Raw genomic sequence first — 24,073 nt, forward strand, 5'->3', positions numbered from 1 at the left:
AAAGATAACAATAAAGGCCAAGTCTGGTCTGAATAGAAACACGTGAAGCAACATCGTCGCATTGCAAGGGAGAAAAATCTCATTTTGCTCTCTGCTTTGCGGGCACGTTGAAGTATCTATTTGCTGCACGTTTAAGAGCAAACCGTTTTACGATAGACGTTTTTATGTAGTCACCCTCATGTGGAGCATCTTACTTCTGAGCGCTGTTGTTCCTCCACTTTTCTGCATGAGAAGAGAAAAATAAAGTTCGTTATATAAGTTTTTATCTGCTATTCATGGTCAAAAAAAAAAAAAAAAAAAAAGAAAGAAAATAAAGCCATTTAACTTTGCAGTGAACCTAATCGATATTCTCTGCTCGCTCATTTCATGTCTAGAAAGACGGCAATAAACACAACTACAGTTATTTTTTTTATTTTTTTTTAGATCTTACTGTCTTAAAGGCCCAGTATGCCGGTTTCACTCTGGAAAAGGCACTTTTTAAATACAGGATTTAAACAAACAAACTACTTCTCAATTTACAGCTCTGGGTTTCGCTTAATGTCTGGTGGTGATTTTGTCCGCTTTAACTTTGACAGCCCTAAAAATTATGCACATCCTCTGATTTCAGCATATCAAATGGTAATCGTTCACAGATTTCTGTGAAAGAAGACTGATTATCTTATGTTTTCATCAAAAATAAGACATTTGCAAACATCTGTTTTTACTTTGGAAAACAATGACTGAACTTGTAACAGTACATCAAATCCCCATTTTTTTTTTTTTAATCACTAAATGAATATGAAGTACGAAATAAACACCGATCACTGTTTAATAGGGATGTAACGATAGCCAAACATCACGATACGATATTATCACGATATGAAGGTCACGATACGATAATTATCACGATATTGTGGGGGGGGGGGGGGGGGGGGGCGGGGGTGGCGATATTTAAAAAAAGATCACAATATTGTAAAAAAAAAAAGAGAGCTCAGCTCATACTAAAAAAAAGCACAATATTGTGCTTTCATACATAACAGCAATGCATATAAACCACCTATAATCTCTAATAACAATATTGAGGCTCTTCCTTGCTAATGCAAGCACACATTGATCGCTTCACAAGCTAATTAGGTTCCCCTTTATCTGACAATTAACATAGATTTTAAACATAGAAGGCCAAAACATCCCTCATGAAAACTAAATTGTACTAATAAACTAGCCACGAGAGGGTGCTAGAACTGCACAAATGGAAATCAACCTGACTTTTTTTTAACAGATGTGTTCCTTTTAAATATTGTGAGCATGACGACGACGATATTGTGGCAGTTTTAATATCACGATATCACGATATTGCCCTTATCGTGACATCCCTACTGTTTAATAAGCAGTAACCAGGGGGAAAAACAAATTAATACACTTTAATGCAACATTAAAATAAATCTGATTAGTCTACCGGTGAATAAATTCTAAAAATATTCGATAGTGACAGCACTAATTTCCCCCATTCAAAGTTTACATAGAAGCATCCAATCCAATTTGAAACCGGATGGAGGGAGGGGTTAGTGCGCGTGTGCACGCTGCCAAGTCACTGTGCCCTCCGTGTCTGGTTAATGAGTCATGCCGCCTTTGGCCTGCTTCATCCCCACCCAAAGTGGCAAGAAGAGAAGTCGCTCGGCTGCCAATACACCTGTGAAGCACGCCGGGCTATTTTTAGCTTGCATGAAAAAAAAAAATGAAAAAAAAAAAGCTCAGATAAAGCCTGGTGACGCTTGATGTTTTTTTTTTTATGCCACCGGAGTAACGGTGACAAGAATTCCGACGGCGTCAGGAAAAGGCAGGAAATGAAGCCGGTCTGGGCTTTAAGGGGGCGTATTATTAGCTGGAGCTGCAAAGAGACGCTGTGGGTGCCAAACCCCCCCCCAAAAAACACTTGCTCGATCTCCTGGTGCATCAGATAGCAAGGAGTAATAATAAGTGCTCTGAAGCATAACAGGACACAAATCAAAGCTTTTTGTCCGAGTGGGAGTGTCTTCCCCAGGTCAAGTCTCAAAAAGTGAAGTGGCTTTCGTGTTTTCAACCTACTCGAATGATGACGCTGCTGTTGAAAGCTGCATATGTCAGCTTTTTGTGTAACTGACAAGTGTTGCTGTTTTTTTTTTGTTTTTTGTTTTCCCCAGTGTGTTGCGCCACAATTTATCGTCTTGTGTGTGTGTGTGTGCGTGGCGTCCTTTTAGAAAGCTGTCGGGTCAGGGCCAGCAAAATTCCCAGAACACGAAAAAGCCATCATGCCCGTCTTGTTTCCTGAATAATAATAACAATAACGCGTGTCAAGCAGAGCTGGCTCTTTAAAGAGACATCCGCAAGCGGTCGTGACACCGACACGAACGACTCGCAACGCAAATCTGAGAAAACGGATTCAATTCAGGCACCGCTGGGGGGTGGGGGGGGGGGTGGGGGGGGGTGGGGGGGGGGGGGGGGGTTGGTTTCCCAATTAGAAATTTGAAGACTCGCGTCGTGACTAAAGGTGGATTTCAAATTCAGTCACGACTTTCAAAAAGTTGTGATTTCAACCCTCATCAACTGTGGTGCGTTTTACCAAGTGCATTGGTATTATAGTGGATTTTCTCATTGGCTGATTTCACTTTTGTTGATGATACAACAAGGATCCTATGAAATACTTTCGATTTTTTACTTTTCTTAAAAAAATAAATAAATAAAAAAAGAAGTGTTTTTTAAGATTTTGTACAAGATTCTCCAATATCGTTTGTACTCTGATGCATTTGGCTTTAAAAAAAAAGTCAAAATGCGGACACTGGATAAAACTTCGGCTAGGACATGGCAGCCTCTTTAGCTCAACCAATCAGAGGACAGTAAAATGGTGACATCACTTTACAGCTCCACATTAAAAAAAATAAAATAAATAAATCTTAATGATTATAGAATAATAAACATCCAATTCCATGGTGTGGGTGTGTCACAGATGTATAAAAATAACCTGGCATCTCACGGCTGAGGTCAGAAGGCAGCCATCTTGCGTTGCCACAATTACCGACAACATTTTTCACTGAAAATCAAAGCTCCTTTGGAGTGGCTTGAGGGGGCACAGCATGAACCTGGAAATTGTTTAATGCCAGGGTCCCACCATATGGAATCATAAACTTCTCTCTAAACCAGGGTTGGACATCGAGGGCCAGAGTCTTGTAGGTTTTGGAGGGTTTCTTCTTCCAACGCAAGCCGATTCTAATCAACAGGATCGTTATCAGGCTTATGCAGAGCGTGCTTATGAGCTGATCATATATCAGCTGTGTTGGGTGAAGGGAAACATCCAAAACCTGCAGGACTGCGGCCCTTGAGGACCAGGTTTGCCCACCCCTGCTCTAAAGTATTGTGAATTTTAGGTTTTACATTACACTGCGACAGTCTCCTATCAGTTATTTGCCAAAAGAATCAATGTTCTTATTTTTTTCTCCCCTGATGGGCTTGACAATCTTGGAGTAGCACTCAGAACTATGTGCAAAAAAACAACAACCAAAAAACAGAAGATACCGTCAAAACACCGCACTTCACCCGAGTGAGGCGCGCTTGGCCAGTGGCAACGCAAGATGGCCGCCAGTGCATTTCCACTGACTTCAGTTATAGATATAAATATAGAAGCTGAAATCTAATTGGACGAATCATTTCTACAGTTTTAACGTCCATGTCCAAGCTGGACGGCCAAGACACAAACTATGAAATTACGGTAAACTGCCTGAAATTCATTAATACAGCTCATCGAATGTATTCCAGTGCTTGTGATAGTGTTTGGGCATGTGCAATAGCAAGAAGCTATGCTAATGGTAGCGTGGGGGCTTATTTTTTGTCATTTGCAACTCTGTATCATTAAAAATGATGCAGTGATGGCAAATCAGTGACCAGCAACGGTCCGATATATACATCGCGCAACCATACGGAATTCATCAAATGGCTTACCTTGTATACTCATATTATTAGCTATCAAGGCAGACTTATTGGACACTCGCCGAATTTATTTTAATAAGGAGGGGCAAGTGGATAAACGCCGGTCTCGCTTTGTTGTACTGAAGAGCCCCGCTAAAAGAGTTTACAATCAGTACAGTCTAATATTTTCTTAGTGATTGCATGTCTCATTCCCCTTTAAGAGAAATACGGCTGGGACGGCGGCGGGCCCAGTTGGCCGAGATGGCCCATAAAGTCACATCTTGAGAAACGAGCGGCGGCCGCGCTGCTCAATAAAAGGCGGAAATAAAAAAATAAAAAACAGTAGCAGCCTGCTTCCAGTCGTCCGGCACGGCCCATCCTACAGTAGGTCTTCAGTTGTTCAACTGCACAAACTGTACTAGCACAGGTCACAACATTAGGTACACCTGCAGGATCTGACGCCGTCTGAAATGTGAGTTTGTCGGGGTTGATCCAGAGCGAGCCCGGCCACGAATAATTGCAATCGACGAGTATTTGACGTGCCGCAAGATGGCAGCAAATCACTTTTTTGTTCCTTTTACAAAAGGCTATGGGCCGACTGAGTGAAGCTCCGCCCCTTAGTTTATTTTTATACAAGACATTGGCTTTAGATTAAAGGGATACTTCACTTATTTAGCCCATTATAGCAATTAAAAGTTCATATTTTGTCTATAATTAATTTGATACTTTCATTATTTTTCACGTACAATTAGTAACTTTGAAAACACATTTTGCAACTTGCTGTCGACTGAAAATGACGTCACAAGGGCTCAGGTAACCAATCACAGCTCAGCGTGTGAATGTCACATGACCAAACCTAGAAAACAGGTGAGCTGTGATTGGTGACACTCACAAGCTGAGCTGTGATTGGTTACCTGAGCCCTTGTGATGTCATTTTCCGTCGACAGCAAGTTGCAAAATGTGATTTTAAAGGTACTAATTGTACATGAAAAATAATGAAAATATCAACTTTATTATAGGCAAAATATTCGTGTTTGACTGCCAAAAATGGCTAAACAAGTAAAGTATCTCTTTAAGCAAAAAACAGCAAATAGCTTTTCAGTGAATAACAGAAGGTAGGTTTCTTAAAAAAAATAAAATAAATCAGTCACGAGGTGAATTTGTGAATTTCACATTGTGGCAATTACAGCAATTTTTAGGTCCATCAATTACTCACAGTTTTTCAAGGCACAGCTTGGTTCCAAAAGTATAGCTGGATTTAACATATTCATTAAAAAAAAAAAAAAAAAAAAGCTTTTCCTTATGTCGTTAAATATTTGTTCTGAAGGTAAAGAAACGGCGAAAGGTTCAATATTTCCCCGCGAGCGGCAACACGTATGAGTCATAGATTTTTATTTGAATGACATTTAAAAAGTGTAATAATGTCACAACGATGCATCTCGGCACTTTCGGCGCGTGTCGGAAATGATTGTCACGACCGACTTTTCCCGGCGCACGGAGAAAACAATGCTTTCAGCTGTCATGGCGGTAGACGTATACACATAATTAACTTTAAAACTACAGAGTGTACATGCATAATTTTCTTATTTCTTATACACAACAGAAGCAGCTGTCACACTTCTTATGAGGAATTGGGGTGAAAACTGTCAAAAATCCTTAATTGGATCTTTTGGCGATGTCAGTTTATTCAAACGTGCTATATGCTTCATTTTTCAGCACGACCTTGTCTCTTTAAAATGTCTATCTTATAATAATCAATTAAAAATAATACCGACTTAATGAGCAACAAATACATTCTCAAAAACAAACAATTGTTTTTGGAAACCCCGCCTCCATTGCGGTTTTCGGGTTTTGCGGTGCCACTATTTTGCCGATTAGTTTGCTTTCAGTTGAGAAATATTTTGTTCTGCCTCTCATTTATTTTGGGGTAATTCCACTGTGGAATGAAAACAGGAAGTATAACAGCCAAGCCTAGTTTTTGCAAAAAAAAAAGAAAAAAAAAGAATGCCAAATCCTCTTTAATCCTGCTTTTTACGCCTACAGAAAGTATGTTTTCTTATGTACAGTACATCATTGGGGATGATTTTTAAAAAAAATGTATTTTTTTTTGTTTACAGGAAACAGAGTAATTGGTACACATTGTTCTTTTAGTAATCTGCACTTACTTTTAGTAATTTTAGTAAACACATAAAAAACAGGAAGTATAACTGCCTAACCTAGTTTTTGCACACAAAAAAATTTAATGCCAAATCCTGTTTAATCCTGATTTTTACGCCTACAGAAAGTTTCATTTGTTATGTGCAGTACATCATTGGGGATGATTTAAAAAAAAAAAATGTAGATTTTTTTTTTGTTTACAGGAAACAGAGTGCTTGGTACACAGTATGTTCTTTTAGTAATCTGCACTTACTTTTAGTAATTTTAGTAAACACATTTATTTCTTTACTTTGCGTTTAAATGTCTTAAATTCTTTTGATCGTTAATGCCTATTAATGTCTTATGTTTGACCAAGTGAAGCACCTTGCCATAAAGCTGCATTGCATTGCTTTACATTGTTTACACAATATTTTCTGTGTTATCCGTTACTCTTGCTCCCTCTAAAAATATGTGTTAAATATGTTTGTATTATTTTATAATAGGATTAATTATAATAGGAAAACTCAGTGGTGTACAGCTATAAAATCATGCAAAGGGAGTATTCAAATAGGCTGGTTCTACATCACAGATGTCACTTATTTCCAGGTTACTGTAGTCATGTTTTGTTTTGTTTTTTACCATCAAATTATTGCAGTGCTTGAAATGACGATAAAATGTATTGTATATTTTAATGATACGGTTTGCTATTCCGTTCTGGCTTTCACGTTCAGTTCTGGAACACCAGAAATTTGCCTAAAGCATTATAATCATTGCTGGTGGAAATATGAATGACTATCTCTCAAATCCAGAAGAATCCACGAGGCTACAAGAATAATAATCATTTTTGCGCCCCCCCCCACAAAAAAAAAAAGAGCTATATCGCTGGGAGCAGCTCACTTGCATGTTAATTGAGGAGTGACATTGGTATCTCATAAAACCTGTCGTGGTTTTTTTTTTGCACCTACAGTAAGTGCTAAGTGATTTTACAAACGGCAGCTAATACCAGCCAAGGACGCAGGAGCGTCGCGGCAGAGCTTGAAAAATGCCACTTTGCGAACCCCCCGGGAGAGGTTGGCGTGACTCGGCAGAGAGGTCGCCTCGCATGAGGGGCGCGCAGAGGCGTCAGGTGTCAAGGAGCGAGGCCAGGCTTGAGCTGACACCAGACGCCACACCCCCTCATGGGCGATGTGAGAGGAAAGGCGATGTGGCAAGTGTCTGGCTGCCCAACACACGCACGCACGCACGCACGCACGCACGCACACGCAAACACACGACCGGCGAGGAGTCCATGCCGCCAAACATAAGAGACAGCACGAGCATCGTGAGGACACAAAAAAAGGCGAGGAAGGAAAGACGTTGGAAGGATGATGTCATGCTAATCATTAGGGTTAAGCACTTAACATGGTAAAGGGGTCTGGGCCAAAGTCTGCCGAGGGAAAAGCACCACCTTCTTAAGCCTGATGCATTGTGGGATATAGACAAGTGACCTTGACGAGGATTAAGTGCGTATGAGCAATGAATGGAAATTGAAGAGAGTACGTAAACGTGGGGGGGACGTGATGGAGCAGGAAAGTCGGAAAAGAGCTCATCTCTACCCATCATCCTCAATAACAAGGCATATATATTAGTGTTGTTCCAATACCGTTTTTTGACCCCCAATACCGATTTCGATACCCAGCTTTGCAGTATCGGCCGATACCGATAGCATACCGATACTTAAGGTTGTTGTTTTTTTCCTCAACATGAAAACGCTGTCCTGCCATTGGTTCAGAGGATTCAAGGGCCAACAGGATATCTTAGATCGACATGTCACATATCAGAGAATGTTGTGCACGAGCAAGACACAAGATGCTGCATAGATTTTAAACAGAGAAGGCCAAAACATCCCTAATTAAAATTAAATTGCGCTAATAAACTAGCCACTAGAGGGTGCTAGAACTGCACAAATGGAAATCAACCTGACTTTTTTTTTTTTAACAGATGTGTTTCTTTTAAATATCGTGAACATGATGACGACGATATTGTGGCAGTTTTAATATCACGATATTGCCCTTATCGTGACATCCCTAGTATCGGAACAACACTAATATATATTCTAATTTAATCTTTATTTTAGATGAAACCATTGAGTACAGATTTTTTAATTTGCAATGAAAAATAAAACAAAAATAAAAATACATGCAAATTGTGCTGTGCGATATTTATATATTACATTCCATCATAGCATAGGAAAAAATGAATCCAGTAGTCTCCCTTCCACCGCGGGTTTTGCACCCAATTTAATAAATAGTGTATACTATCAATTATAGCATTTACGCCAAACTTTTTTAAGGTATTGAAATACACTTTTCAAATAATACAAACACATTATAACATGTTTTTATGGGAAGAGGAATATAAAACAAACAAAAATATTGTACAGTGTAGTCCCTCTGTGTTTATTTACAGTAAATAAATCTGTCTTTTATTAACACATTGAACTTATCTCACAATAGACATCCATAATCATGTAAATTATCAAAAGAACCTACAATCATCACTTTCTGTTGGCGTAAAAAGCAGGATTAAAAGGGAGTGACATCCAATAATCATCAGCAAAAACTTGCTGATGGTGTGCTGAAATATTGTACTTCCTGTTTTCAATATTCATCTTTAGGCAAATTTACACAGAAACAAACTAAATTGTTTGTCGCCATCTCATGGTTGATAGTCAAATTACGGCAAAATAAACAGGAGGCAGAACCAAATGGAGTATGAACTGAACTAGGGGGCGGGGGTGGGGTGTTACTGTCAAAGATTTCTCAAAACTGATTATCTACACACCATATCTGGACTAATTTTATTGAGGCAGAAAATTGAAAAAAGAATGATTGGGGAACTAAACGTTATGTAACGGAGAGCACGGGTGGTGGTATGCATGGTGAGCAGACCTGTGTCATTGTTTGGTCAAAATAACTCGAGAGGGGTGGAGCTCGGGTGTTGTGGCTAAGCAAGTGCACTCTCTTAACGTAAAGCAAAACTTCACAGAGAAAATAATGATAGCCTTATAGTTGTATTTTCACTTGTACAGGCAGCACTTCATTATCAAACTCACAAATACTCTCTTCTCAGCTGTACTTTGACACAATTTGTACAATCTGATTAAATGCTATCAGATGCTAACATTGATTATTAGATAATACTTGAAATTACCTATTTTCTTTAACATAATGGCGACTCTGCGTGTGCGTGAAAACGACGGGTCTTCCCCCCAGCCTAGCCTAGCTGCTAAGTCACGGGCGGGGACTGCAGAGTGGGCGTGGTTTCATGTACATTCGCCAAAATGTTGAGGCCACGTTTCTGAACGGCTCGCTCACAAAAATGAAACTTGCATGTGTAATTTCACATTTGATGGGCAGGCAGGCACTCCAGAGACCCGACTGTTTGTATACAAGTAATTAAAAAGTCACTTTTCCGTAATGTGTCCCCTTTAAGGCTGTCACTGCGTGCCATCGCTAATTAATTTTAGATAAGAAGCCATCCTGCAAGTTTTGCTCGCCGCGCTCAAGGCGTCACCGACATCGTCGCCATCCCTCGCTCTGATATTTGCACACTTTTCCTACCCCCTTCCCGACATGCGCCGCTGTCTCAGGTGAGCTCCCTGACAACAGGTATTAATGACGCTCAGATGGATTATCAAAGCTGGGAGCGCGTCGAACGACTCAACGTATTCACGGAAGCGTTCGGGGAGCCGGCGCCGGAATGTGACGCGGGGGCTTATTACCCGGGACGCCTCGTATGAATTATAAGAGGGAAAGATAAAGAACGTAAAACGGGGCAGATTAAACACAACTTTGGGGGAGAAAAAACTTCAGAACTTGAAGCACAAAAGCGAAATCCGTGTAGTGCAAGCAAAAGCCAAAGACAGGTCATTAATAAAAGTAGTACGTGTGTTCACACACTGAGTGATGTCTTTGCAAGGGCTTCACTTCCATATTCATGGGGAAGGATTCACAAGTCAGCTTTTTTTTTGATGGACTTTTTTTTTTTTTTTTTTTTTTTTCCACTGGGCTACTTGATGGATAAGGACATATGCAAGGAAACTACAAACATGGCTGATTTTTGTCCAGTTCAGTACGCGAGTGCATCGTTTACATGCCATCGCTTCATTAACATGAAAAGTTGACGTGATGATGTCACAGGTTTGTTTGCGTTATTGTGACTTCGTGACGTATGTTTATGCCAAGCTCGTTCGATAGATTCTGTCGGGCTGATTCTGTACGGGGCTCCCGAGATGACGAGATTAACTCATTCACTCCCAGCCATTTTCACTGAAGTATTTTCCTTGATTTTGACTGATTTTGCAAGGCCCGCGGATTATTATGTTCTATTGCTATAAAAATATGGAGCCTACCAAAATAGAGATTAGTCTCTTATTTTATCGGAAAAAAAAGTATATTCCTATACTATTCCAAAGAAGCTAGTAAAATAATGACAAACTTTACCATTGCTTGAATCAAAACTGTTCAGTAACAAAAGTTGAGGTTTTGAAATGAACAGTATTCCCGATTACTATGTTACCCCCTTTGGGGTGGATTTGATGTTAATTCTCTCAACCCTGACAGCTTCAACTCGCTGCCAGTCAACAGCTTGCGCAGCAGACACTTTGGAAGGCAAACGTATGCGCGGATCAGCCAACGACAAATGAACTGAAAGGAGAAATTCGCCGATTTAACCAAGCTTGACTTTGCAGGTAGTCAGGCTCCTCTCCAGGAGTAATTCAACGCTGAGGCCAGTTCCTTTATTTTTTTATTGTTGTACATTGAATACAAATGATGACTACGAGGCAAGAATGCAACATTTTGCCTTTTAGTTCCAAGTATTTGGATCTGGATCAGATATGCAATTTAAGCCAAATGCTTGCATTGTTTTTGTTTTTTTCTGTTTCCACTTTTTTTTCATACTTCTCTTAAAGGCAGGGTCTTCCGTTTTTACTCAGGAAAATGCACTTTATAAATACACGATGTATAGCCATGAATTCCTTCTCAACCGACACCTCTGGGCTTCTGTTAATGTGTGGTGGTGAATTTTTCCTAAACAGCCTATAATTTGCCATTTTGTGTTTGTTTTGTCAACAGCGGGACGTTTCTGTGGACAGACAGTTGTTTACCCCTCCAGCCAATCGCAGAGCGGGGGGCGTGTCACTCAGTGTCACTCACTGTCGCCAGACGGGGCCGGGCGAATTTGTCGGCTGCATGACGTCACTCCCGCGGCAACTTGACAACTTTTTTTCTCACTCACTCACTCACTCACTCACTCACTCACTCACTCACTCACTCACTCACTCACTCACTCACTCACTCACTCACTCACTCACACACACACACACAAGCATGAGTAGGTAAACTGCATACTCTATATGATTTAATTCTGGGAATTGACATGCCACTCTTGTTCTCATGTTGGCTTCACTCTGAAAATTGTTTACACAGGGGGACAAAAATAATAATTTTGAAACAGGGGATTCCTCTACGGCGTTGGTCTTTCAGTTGTTGTCAGGGGTAACATGCACACTCTCTAGGGTTTAAATCTGTAAATTGCCTTAGGTCGCTTTTCCACTAGACTTCCTCATCTGAAAAATGTGGTTTCTTCTTTACAAATACTGCCACAGTTAGTTATTTTATTTATGTGCTGCTCTTTTGTCTCATATTCTAACTATTCATCTCGACGTCATACTCAAGACTACTTTGAGGGGATTTTAGTTGGGCAAACTAGCAAGTCTACATCGAACCCAGTTTCTGTAGCATTTTCGCTGACAGAACCCGCCCTCTATTGTTGTATTGTCATATCGCGCAAACATCTGTGATGATGCAATCCTACCTGGTGGATGAACACCTGCGCTCCGCGCGGGCTCATGAGCAGCACGGCCCGCCGCAAAGTGTCCCGGTAGCGGTTGAGTTCCTCGGTGCGCAGCGTGCTGAAGAGATCGTTGAAGACCCGGCTGACGTTGCGGTCCACCCTCTGCAGGGACACATCCAGACCCAGTCGGGAGGCCTGGTCCATGAAGGTCTGCAAACCGCGGATATCTGACGGGGGGGAGACAAGACAATCGTCTTTGAGATATGGATGGAGTCGGTTTCGCAGTCCAGCGATTGCGTCGCCGTTTCAAAATGTGGCTCAGGCTGCCCTTGGGCAAGACGCTGAACAATTCAATTGTCTCCAGGTTAAATGAGAAACTGCTCTCATCTGGTTAAAAATAAAAACTACACTTTGTCACATTTGGCCAAAATGTGTCACCGGTTCTCATGGCAAGCTAAGGTGTGCGGGATCTGTTTCACTGCACTCAATCACGGCTCATCCTGGCATGTAACGATTTACAGATGTGAGCTTCATCCCAGTCTGTCATTGCCACAAATGTGCTCTAAACCTGCCAGGTGTCCACGGTCCTGCCTTTGACAACGTGTCAGACCTTGATCAGAATATGAGAAATGTACAGGACCCTTATCAGGCCGGTACGGAGCATCCTGAAAAATAAATAAATATATATATATATATATATATATACTGTATTGTGCCTTTATGACCCATCATAAAAGCCATGATAGACCGTGAGAAAACTTGGAAAGACTCGATTAAGGATAGCACACTACATTTTGGGAAAATGCAAAGAAAGAAATCCAGCAAGTAGATTATGCTAACCAAAAAAATAATAATAAAATTAAAATAGAGGCAACTTTGTAGACAGATCTCTGGATCAGATTGGCAGATTTATTTATTTATTTATTTTTAATAAATCAGTGATTGGTTGTAATGTCAATTTTGCCGATCGAACAATGACATTATTGATCTGAGCCACAAAAATAAGGCATCACAGCAAAACAAAATGGTTCACTCCATCGTTTATAATGCAAGGTTTCTCAGCATATACAGTCAGATTTTCCCACATTCTTTATACAATATTTCTAAATAATTTTGATTCCCGCCCACCGACCTCCATTTTCTGTGTATTAAATTTTTATCAATGTGTTGGGTATAAACTTTTGGGTTTAATTATTTTTTTTACAAATTCATTTTACTGGGCGTCAGTTATCGGCAAATTTTAGCTATTCGTAAGCCGGCCCGGTCCTAATCAGTAAATAAGTTGCTTCAATAGATTGTGGACCATTTTCTGATCAGATTGTGATCAATTTTTTTAAACTTGTTGATCGGTTAACAGCTCCAAAATGCTGATCGCGGAAAGCCTACTAATTTTGGTCGATAAAGGGACAGCCAGAAGAATTTCATCAATCATCAACGGAACGTTGCACCCTATCCGAACCACAATGACCTCATAAGAACCAGGAAGTAGCATGCGAACGACCACACCGATGAACAAACAAATACAGTATGACACTCCGCCGATTTTACCGCCTTGGGAGAAGTTGGCGGACGTCCGCGCCAGCTGTACTGTATGACAATCGCCGTTACGAAAGCTCGCACAATATAATTCTGCATAGTAAACATCACGTGCATCAAAAGCCTCTCTCTCCATTTTTACAAGCCTCCTCCGTCCCTTTCGTGTCTCGTCGAGCCCCTGCTACTTTTACTCATTAAACGTCATTTATTCTCATTTTCAGAAGAGAATCAATAAGACGGAGAAAGTGCATTTGTGATTTCAAAGGTCGGCGGATAAAATCCCGGCTGCTGCTCTCCGCGGAGATGGCGTCCCGGCGGCGTTGCGTTGAAAATTTCAGCGAGAAATGTAATTTTCCCTCTTCCCACAACGGCTCGGCTTTCATCTCTCTTTTTTTTTTATTTATTTATTTTTTTTTTTTAGGGTAGTTCACTGTGCCTCTTGAAATAGGAGAAGATGCCACTTTAAAGCAAATAATATTAAAATGGAATGTAAGCTGTGCATAATGAATCGGGCCATTCGACACTTTCGCAGAGTCGACTGGATTTTTAGGATTTGCTCCAAAGGCTCCCGGGCAGATTTCACTCTCAAAAGCAAAGTGTGACACAACAACACAACAAGTGTTGCTGTCTTTGTGTTCCCTCCATTTAGCAGGAGAAGAAACTTCAGGCGATTAAAATAAACGTTCTCAGAGGACCCTACTACGTTGATAATTTCTTTTTATTAACCTCAATTTTGCTTAATTACACTCTTCATAATTCCTTGCTGGGTAAATTTGATGATGAGAAATACTGTTGGATTTCTTATTAGCATTTATGGGCTAAAAGAGAAATATTATTTTGATCATTTAAAACAGTTTCCAAATCTTAAAAATAGTTACGGCTATGCTTTAATAAAAAAAATAAAGAAATACATAAAGAAATAATTAGAGCACACTTAAGATTCACTTGAGGGTGTAGACGGATCATAGAAAAGAAGAAAATAATTGCTGCTGATAAACACTGACGACGTCAATGATCATTTTGGGGATTTGCTGGCTTTCAGAAGCAAAGACTGCTAACACTGTTAGCACCGCAGCTCTGCTTACCGTTTGACTTTGACACAAAAGCGGGCTCTTCGCCCTGCCGAGCTGCCACGTGAACGGAGAAATTCATGCGTGGGTGGTATTTTGAAAATGAGCCAAATTCGGACAACTTAATTTGGCAGTTGTTGAAACAGTCGGATCATGAAAGTTCATTATTTCAGTCATAGATCACAAAAACAAATAGCTCCCCACAGAAGTCAAACGGCAGAATAAACGGAAGAAATTTGATCCAACACATTGTGGCAGATGATGAGAGCTTGCCGGCTAGCTAGCTAGCGAGAAAGTAGAAAGATTTGCAGCACTGACAGCAAACCGACCGCGGTTCTACCTCTAGCTTCTGTAATGCGAGGTATCCTGGTTGAAAGTAAACCATTTTAAACTCAAATAAAAATCAAAATTTTTCCAGAGGAAGAAGCGACAGCCAAAAAAACGTGCCAATCGTACTTTCTTTCCGGTCAAATTGGTAATAGAATAGTAACAAGGAGTGACAAATTGATTCTGGGTCAAAAGTAATTTGTTACTGTCAACATTAATAACGAATTGTGATTCTGAGGGCAAGTCCGAGCCATAGTAAAAACATAATTAAATAGAACATCAATAATTAAACAGATGATTAATTCATTGTGATACCTCAGGTGTGTGCACCATGGCCACCGAGTCTTTCATAAACTTGAGCAAAAATCATATATATATATATATATATATATATATATATATATATATATATATATATATATATATATATATATATATATATATATATATATATATATTTATATATATATTAGGCTTGTTAAAACAATTTTTCTGAGTTTTTATATGCGCTTATAAATCGGATCAAATATTCTTCTTTAGCCCTACTACTGTATATAAGCATGCGTTTTGAAATGCAAAATGTATACATTGAAATTCCAGCAGCTGTGACGAGTCACACGTTGTGTTTTCGTAGCGCAAACATGCAACAGGCAAAAAAAGCGCTGTTGCACGAACACGCACTGCTCACACAAATATGATCACCGAAAAAAATCAATACCATTAAACAGCGGGAGTGCGCCGGCGCTAATTGAGTTGATGTTTAGCTGGCTCAGGGCGAGATATGCAAATGGGTCTTCAAATGAGTTTTGAGGGTTTTTTTTGACCCGGTCTCCGCCGCCCAAGCGACATAACGATTTTGCCACTACGCAACCAGCACCGGAGGCTAAACTCTTAACAAAACGGCATATCACCAAGCAACTTACCAAATTGTGGCGACTTTGTGCAGTGCAACGATCACTTTTGCTCAAGTGCAAATGATATTCCAGGTGGCGTAAATAATAACGGCCGCTGCTGGATAAAACTGTTCAATGTGCAGAACAAAACATGAAATTAAATCATTTGTCAACTCGCAAGCAGTGCCAAGCTCGGTAAATTGAAGTGGCCACACTCCACGGCGCCACTTTGAATTGAACCGACATTTGCTTGGACACTTTTTTTTTTTTTTGACGGACAACAAATATGATTTATAATCTAATCGCCATTCCCTCCGGCCCCTTGAGGTGACTGAAATTAATACATTTAGGCATCAAAATGATTCATCACGGTAATGTATCGTGATAACCGCACCGAGGCTTCCTGTTTTCAGTCAAAAGATGTTGCTTATACACAAAGCCCGCACGGCGTAAAGTTAAACGCGACGTGACAAATTACCGCGACGCCGACATTGTTTCTCTCAATGGCCATATTGCCAAATTTTACAAGTGCTCCTTCAGTGTTATTACCTCCCCCAAGCACAAGTGCAGGGAGGGACTGGTTTTATGAGTGCAGGTATTTTGTTTACCGTATTTGCAGTCTCTATAAACATGGTAGCTAGTTTGGAAATAGGCCATGAAGAAAAATGGTGGGTTTCAGATTGGTTTGTCTTCCGTCTTTATTCATCCAACCGAATAACGGAGATAATCCCCTTTGTACAATCCCCTTCATCTGACAATTAGTGTAGATTTTAAACATAGAAGGGCCAAAATATCCCTAATGAAAATTAAACTGCACAAAAATACTAGCCACCAGAGAGGGTGCTAAAACTGCACAAATGGAAATCAACCTAACTTTTTTTAACATTTGTGTAGCTTTTAAATATAGTGAACAACATGACAACGACGATATTGTGGCAGTTTTAATATCACAATATCACAATATTGCCGTTATCGTTACATCCCTAATAGTAAGGCTGGATTCATGATTTGATCATGTGACCTATACTTTTCCTCTCCCATGTGGCCCAATCAGATTAGTGAAAGAAAAAATAAACCTTTGTAATCAGATCCCCTTACTGGGACCAGTTGGCAGCGACAACTCTCATGCAGCCAGAGTGGGATCGATTCCAAGTCAGTTAGGTGTGAATGGTTGTCTGCTTCCACACCTGCCCCGTGATTGACTGGCAACCCATCTAAGGTGTAGTCAACCGTGGAATTATCATCCATCCATTTGTTTTTTTTGTTTTTTTTACAGCGCTTGTTGCCATTAAGGTCACGCGTGAGCTGGGGACAATCCCAGATGACTTTGGGAAAGAGGAGGGTTGTCTACGGAAGACTCGTTCCAAGTCGATAGCGGGGAACAACCAATTCACACAATAGTCATAATTCATGTCATAGAATCAGATATGCTTCATCTCTGAACATGGCCTTGATGTTTTGCAGACAATTCATAATTCAGATGCCTGCCAATTTGACTGACCATCATAAAGATGTGTCGACTCAACACACCATGTGACCGCGTGAATAGCAGCTACGTTCAAGACAGTTTACGTCGAGCTGCTAACCATGTTTGTCCTGGATCAGGAGGTTAAACAGCTAGCAAATGGTTTTATATTCTCATGAAAACCGTTGCAGAGGAAGTCATCGGAAGACTGACTTTTTCTTTTTCTTTCTCCCCCCCCCCGGCAGAAAGAAGCCTAGCAGATCTGGACATCTTAACTTGAGCCAGTGACCGTCGGCCAGCGACCGTCGGCGTGATCCAGTCAACCCGAGAGCGCAGCAGGTGCCGCGCCATCTAACGCTCAACTCTCCGCTTTAAAAGGAAGACATTTTGTTGTGAATTTGTAGATGTGAATTTTTTATCGCCGTGCTCTGGCGAGAGCGTGAAGATACCCTAACATGTTTCCCGGCGCCGGTCTCACTGGAGCCCAAGCGCTAGCTTCCCTCTCGGACTGCAGTGGTGCGGCAATGAGCGTATCATGATGAAAGGGCGCAGAGGGTTTTTTTTTTTTTTTTTTTTTTTTAACCGAGCTGTCAAGCTGCGTCGCAATCCGAGCGGAAAGGCCCGAGACGTGGCGACGCTGTAAGCCCGTGTTTACTCAACACAGAGATGAGTCTCTTTAAGTGATCACAGAGACTCTTACGACAAAAAAATGCCGCTTCATCCCGCATTATAAACTGTAAATGAATTCTTAAAAGCCAACTACAGTATTATAAAATCGTGTGTAATTCACTGTGATCCACTTACATTTTGAACGAGGCCTGAAAAAAATAAAAAATAAAAAATAAATAAAAAAGAGCACGTGTGATTCTGAGTACTGCATTTTCCGCACTATAAGGCGCACCTAAGAGCCTTCGATTTTTTCATAAGCTGACCATATAATCCAGTGCACCTTATATATGGATCAATATTGAGCCGCAACAGGTCTCGCTGTCAAGACGCTATCGGTGACCCTGCACGATTGGCAGAAGATCCCGCCATCTTGGATCGCTAGCTAATACTAATACTTTACCTCCGAGAAAATAATAAAACAGCTGTTTATTCATTTTGGGAGTGAATGGAGTTGTCAGAAAGCTGGTTTGTAATCTATTAATACAGTTTGACTGACCTATCTGACTGTTTTGTTGACATTCCCTTTAGCGCAGCACCATCTAATGGATGCATGACGTAACCGCCTTATAGATGGAAAAAGTTTTAAAATATCATTCATTGAAGGTGCGCCTTATAGTGCGGAAAATACGGTATGTTTGCCCCCCACCTATTTTTCATTTTATTTAGCATATTATCACATTTAAAAATGTTTCAGATCATCTGAACCATTTGAATATGTCACCAAATGAAATATAAAACGCTGTTTTGAAATAAAATCCAAGCCCATCTGGCCTTACGTGAACAAGTAATTGCCCCCTCAACCTCATAACTGCTTGTGCCACCCTTGGTAGCAATGACTTAAATCAAGTGCTTCGCGCTAACTGGCGATGGGTCGTTGGAATCGCTGCGGGTGAAGTCTGGCCTATTCTTCTCATGAAATGTCCATTTATTCAACCGGATTTCGGTCTGAATTATCATTTGGCAAAACTTTTATTATTTAGTTTTTCCCCCTCAAGCTATTCAGAGGTGGATGAGCTGATATGTTTCCGGACCACCCTCCGTATACCCCTTGAGTGCTTGAGCTCGAGACTCGAGTGCATGAGCATGGCTGCACATTTGCCTGCAGAATTTTCTGCTAGACCGAAGAATTCATTGTTCCATTCATCACAGCAAGTCGTCCAGGTCCTGAAGTAACAAAGTTGCCCCACAGCAAACACAGTTGACGGTTGGCATGATTGTGCTTTTTCAAGTGATGTGTTATTTTTATGACGGACATAATGTGTGTGGGGCGGGGGTGGGAGGGGGTTGCAAACCTTCTAAAAAAGTTCCACTTTTGTCCCGTCAGTCCACAGAGTATTTCACACGGGGCCAGATTGGTTTGGATTGCAACAAATCAATCGAAAGTGGTTCAACCTCGTGTTGATTCCTTCGCAGACCAAAAACGTTACAACATTTTATGCATGCCATACATTTACACTAATTTGTAGATTAAACATGTAACCATGCTTTATTTTTATGCGTTAAATTGGGTTCAAAGCAATTCAGTGCATGCATGCGACATAAAATATTATAGAAGAAAGAAAGCGCTTTAATTAGACCAGGAGTGTCAAACTCATGTTACGGAGGAAAATATATTATCAAGTGGGCCGCATCGGGAAAATAACGGTATATACGGTAACTTCAAAACAATTGCCGTCATTTACACGCAGATATTTGTGGACCAGCCCAAAATTACGGAGATTAACTGTAATCATATTGTTACGAAAAATAACACGAATGCAAAAGGAACGTGGCAACACTTTGCCAGTATTCGTTCCGGACGTGTTAAATCGACCTTTTTTTGCATATATATTGTTCCCAGAATGCATTGCGTATCGCAGTTAACTCATTGACTCCCAGCAGCCATTTTGACTGAAGCAACCCTGTTCGCTCTCGGCTGTTTTACTGGATTTGGACTGATTTTGCAAGGCCCACAGAATATTCTATTGCTATAAAAACATGGAACCTACCAAAAGAAAGATTAGAGTCTCTTCTTTCATCAGGAAAAAAATATATATATGTTTCCATTTTGCTGCAATTAGCATTAGAATATAGCTAAGTAATTCGCATTCCTGGTGAAAACACTGGCAAAAAGAGCTTATATGGCCCTGGTTGATCTCTTATACTCTGCTGCCACCTGATGGCCGTTTTTGTAATGATGACTACCATTGCTTCAACCGTTTTCTGCAGTAGAGAGGCTGCATTAAAAAACAAAACAAAAACAAAACAAAAACAAAACAAACGTCTAAATACGTCTTTGGGACACTTCAATATTTAAAATAGAACATATATGTTTTTGGGAGCCAATGAGTGAATGATATTATAAGGACGTTAATCCTTGTCATATCTATTTGTGTTACCAGTAATTGAATTTGTGTCCTATTTAACAAGTTTACGTCGGTGTATGATTCCCAAAAAATAATAATAATTAAACAAACCATAGTTGAAGTTGTGTTATGACATCCAGGACGATTCCCCATATCTACCATTTAGTAAATAAAAGATTTAAAAAACATATTTGAACTAGCCTATTTAAAAAAAAAAAAAAAAAAAAAAGCATAATTTTGTTTTTGCAAACTTGAAATGCATATTGCCCATTTTGTTTCTCTTAGAAAACAAACAGATTAAAACTTCACTTCACTGGCAGAGGTAATGAATCAATAGAACAATCAGCAAGTATAACCTTAAAAAGAATGAAAAAAAAGAAAAGAAAAGCTATTTGTGTCTTTTTGAATTTTGGACCTTATTCACATTCGAGTGATTCGCGCTATTATGTTTCCTTAACTATCTGGAGCAATCTTATTTATGTGAGAATAATACTGACGCCACAGAGTATCAAACTATTAACCCGTGTCATTTATATGACGGTTATTCTCGGTTTTACACCCTCTTCTGTGTTTTTTATGGAACACCAATTAGCCAAAGGTCACTCGCACCTTCCCGTTGCGTCACAAAATGATTTGACAAGTTAGTCAGCGGCGTTTATAGAACTCGCGACTCGACCGAGTGCTTAATTGAGACGGAGTCAAATAACTCATTGTGAAGGCGCAACAAAGCCGCCGCTTTTGTCGAGCGCCTTGTTTTGTTTTTTCCGCGACGTGTCACACGTGGCGAGCTTCCCGACGATTCGGGCGCCGCGGGAGATTTCCTTTCGAGTTTGTCGGATGCCTCCTCTCGACGAGACGCCCCCCCGATGCAGTTTAATCAAGCTCACATCTAATCCCTGACTAATTCGCTGCTGTGCTAACATGACTAAGCACTAAAGAAAGTGGAGCTGGAGTGTCAAGGGGACCGTCTAATCTCAAGGAACACACTGTAACGCTTTCCTTAAGATGGTTAGACACGTACCGATAACCGGACAGAACTGGAACAATTTTTAGCAACTTCCGATCAAAGTCAGCAAATGTCCGATTGTCGAATGTCTCTGAAAGATTTATCCTATTTTGAAGCTACATTGACACTTCTTCAACAAATCAATCGTGCTGACTCGGGTCCTTTTTGACAAACAAAAACATACTGGAATAGATAATTGGATGAAGAGGTATTTCATTCTTGGCAGAAGTTTCACAGATGAGCTCAGATTTTTTCAGGTCGGGGTGCCAACATTTGTTAATTAATGCTGAAAACCAAATGCAGACGGACTACTGGGAATCTCCTTATTACCTGACAGCCAAGTTTATTACTTCCGAGGAATTACCAAAAACGATTACAAGTCGTCCGGGGGTGGGGGGGTGAATTTGCCAGCAATTTAATGGTGTCATCCAATTGGGCAAATTCAGCTGAAGAATGCTGGATTAAAGCGATGGATGGATGGATGGATGGATGGATGGATGGTTGAAGGAAAGAATGGATGGATGATGGATGCATCATGATGGATGGATAGATAGATAGAGATAGATAGATAGATAGATAGATAGATAGATAGATAGATAGATAGATAGATAGAATTGCTAGATACATTATTAATTAATTGTAATTATCTCTTGATAATGTTCAACTATTGGATGGTGATGCACATTTTAGTTTAGCGTCTGACTGGTCAAATTCAGATAAAAGCATAAAATTCCATATGAAACTTATTGCATGTCAATGCGATATCGATAATCGATATTTTTTCGATATAATGCGCAGCCCTAGCCACTAGCCAGATATATGGAAGTGAAATGGTGAATTCTAGTTCACGTCAATCGACGTCAATGGCAGTGAATGAGTCTGTTGCTCAAACTTTTAATGTGGTTGGAGTGACATGACTGTGAGGGCCCCGTTCACCACCGCTTTAATTTTGTACTTTTCTTGCATGAAGGCGCAAAAAAAAAAAAAAAAAAAAAATCAAAAACCCATTTAGCGTGCATTCCTGCAGAGATGATTTCCCCCCACTCTCACATTACCAAATTATGTATGAAAATTTACAATGACAAAGTGAACTAGAGGCAAAGCAGTAAAATTGCTTTACGCGCCTTTTTTTTTTTTTTTTTTTCCCCTCCACCTCTAACTGATGTATTACTGGAGATTGGAATGAATGAGCTCTTACAGATTCATTACATTGAGCATCATTCTGCTCCCAAAGACGGGCTGCGTGCATGGTAATAAACACCATCATCCAAGGTTGAATACTCAAAACCTCAAACAAATATGACGATAATTGACCACACACACATGATAACAAAGCCCGTACAATGATATTCGGCTACATAAGTAGAATGAAGGTGTTTTGTTTTTGTTTTGTTTTGTTTTTTTGGGATGCAGCTCTCGATTTGCATCTATTCGTCCGTCACACAAGTTCCGCATGCTCATGAATAGTGAAAAGCACGACTTGTCATTCCACATTCTTCAGGAAGGTGCTTTGGGTGGTCCGTTGATTGCTTCATCGTGTTACTTCCAACTGTCAGATAAAAACTAAATTGAAATAATCGATGCCATCTTTTTTCCGCACGAGATGGAGAGACGCGTGGCGCAACAGCAATTTTCACTTGACACCTATTAACAGAAAATTGCATCATAGCAGTCAACTAGTCACTGTTAACTTGATGAAGTATTACAGTGAGGAATTATTCCTCATATAAATTATATTCATAATTCAGCATGTCTAGAGTACACTTTTTCATCTTTGTGTTACTTGCTGAAATCAGATTTTTTTTTTCCTTCTTTTTTTTTTTTTAAGTCCCATCTCATCAGGGTTTGAGGTTGATCAGTTGACGTTGAAAGACTTTGATCGCCGAAATAACCCGTCTGAGAGAAAAATGTTGTGATGATGCAAGAAACAAACGTGACCAGCACACGCTCGACTTGCGACTCGCCTCGCGTTCCCAGCTTGGCCAGTTTCTTGGTTCTTTTTCAACAATGATAATGGAATTTTTTTTTATGTCAGACTAACTTAACTTTAACTTATGTCAGACCAGAGTATGAAAATTGTATATGTGAGTATGTGTATATGATTTAGATAGGTATTATGGTAGATGGTTAGGAAATTAGTGTATATATGTTTTGGGCAAATGTAAACATGTCTAAGTGCACTTGTATATATAACCAGGTTTATACATTTTATTTCAAAAAATAGTATTTTGCTCACGTGGGAATGTAGTCAAGCCACAAAAATAGGCCGCGAAGCCAGTTTGTAGGCTATACGATGTTCGCCCAAGTTATCTTCATGTTTTGGACTTCCTTTCCGGCAAGTAAGCGCTTGCCCGCGAGGAGATTGCGCATTCTGGGTAAATTGAAGAAAAACAACAAAAAACATGATCTTGACCTCCTTTCTTTTTTTTTTTTTCTTTCTTTCCACTTGTATTTTTCCGCAGGCGCTTGTGATTTGGCCTCAGTAGTCGTGCTGCAAGGACGGCGAGCTCCGTGGCTACTCCGACTGCTCGCAGATAAGAATCCTAATTTGACGCTGCAGTCAGAAAAAAAAAAAAAAAAAAAAAAAAAAAGCTGATTAAGTAGTCTTAAATGAGCCTTGTGTGTTTGTATCCCAAAGCTCTATCTATGCTTTAAGTCCGCCCGTTATGTTCACTTTCACAGTTTTGTATGCTTTCGCTCGCCAAGAGTAGCTTGTGATTTTGCCGAAAAAAAGATATTTGAGCCCGACCTGGGTTCGTTATACGCGACATCACCTGTGGGTTCCCCTGCACCCGCGCAATAAAACAATAAAGCTTGTTTATAGACTCGCGACGGCATTGCTCCAAACTTGGAAAGCAGCGTGTGAGGAG

The 24,073-nt window shown here is 40.2% G+C and overlaps 1 protein-coding gene across 10 annotated transcripts in view; it reads right to left on the reverse strand.

Annotated features, from left to right (window-relative positions):
* Positions 1-24,073, reverse strand: part of grid1a (glutamate receptor, ionotropic, delta 1a) — a 326,902-nt gene that overhangs the window by 88,304 nt on the left and 214,525 nt on the right. For all 10 annotated transcript variants that reach the window (XM_077495430.1, XM_077495429.1, XM_077495436.1 and 7 more), the window contains one exon: positions 11,914-12,119. In XM_077495430.1, the coding sequence (XP_077351556.1) occupies positions 11,914-12,119 (206 nt within the window). The remainder of the gene's footprint in view (positions 1-11,913; positions 12,120-24,073) is intronic.

Source organism: Festucalex cinctus, chromosome 14 (assembly GCF_051991245.1).
Source record: "Festucalex cinctus isolate MCC-2025b chromosome 14, RoL_Fcin_1.0, whole genome shotgun sequence".
NCBI lineage: Eukaryota > Metazoa > Chordata > Actinopteri > Syngnathiformes > Syngnathidae > Festucalex > Festucalex cinctus.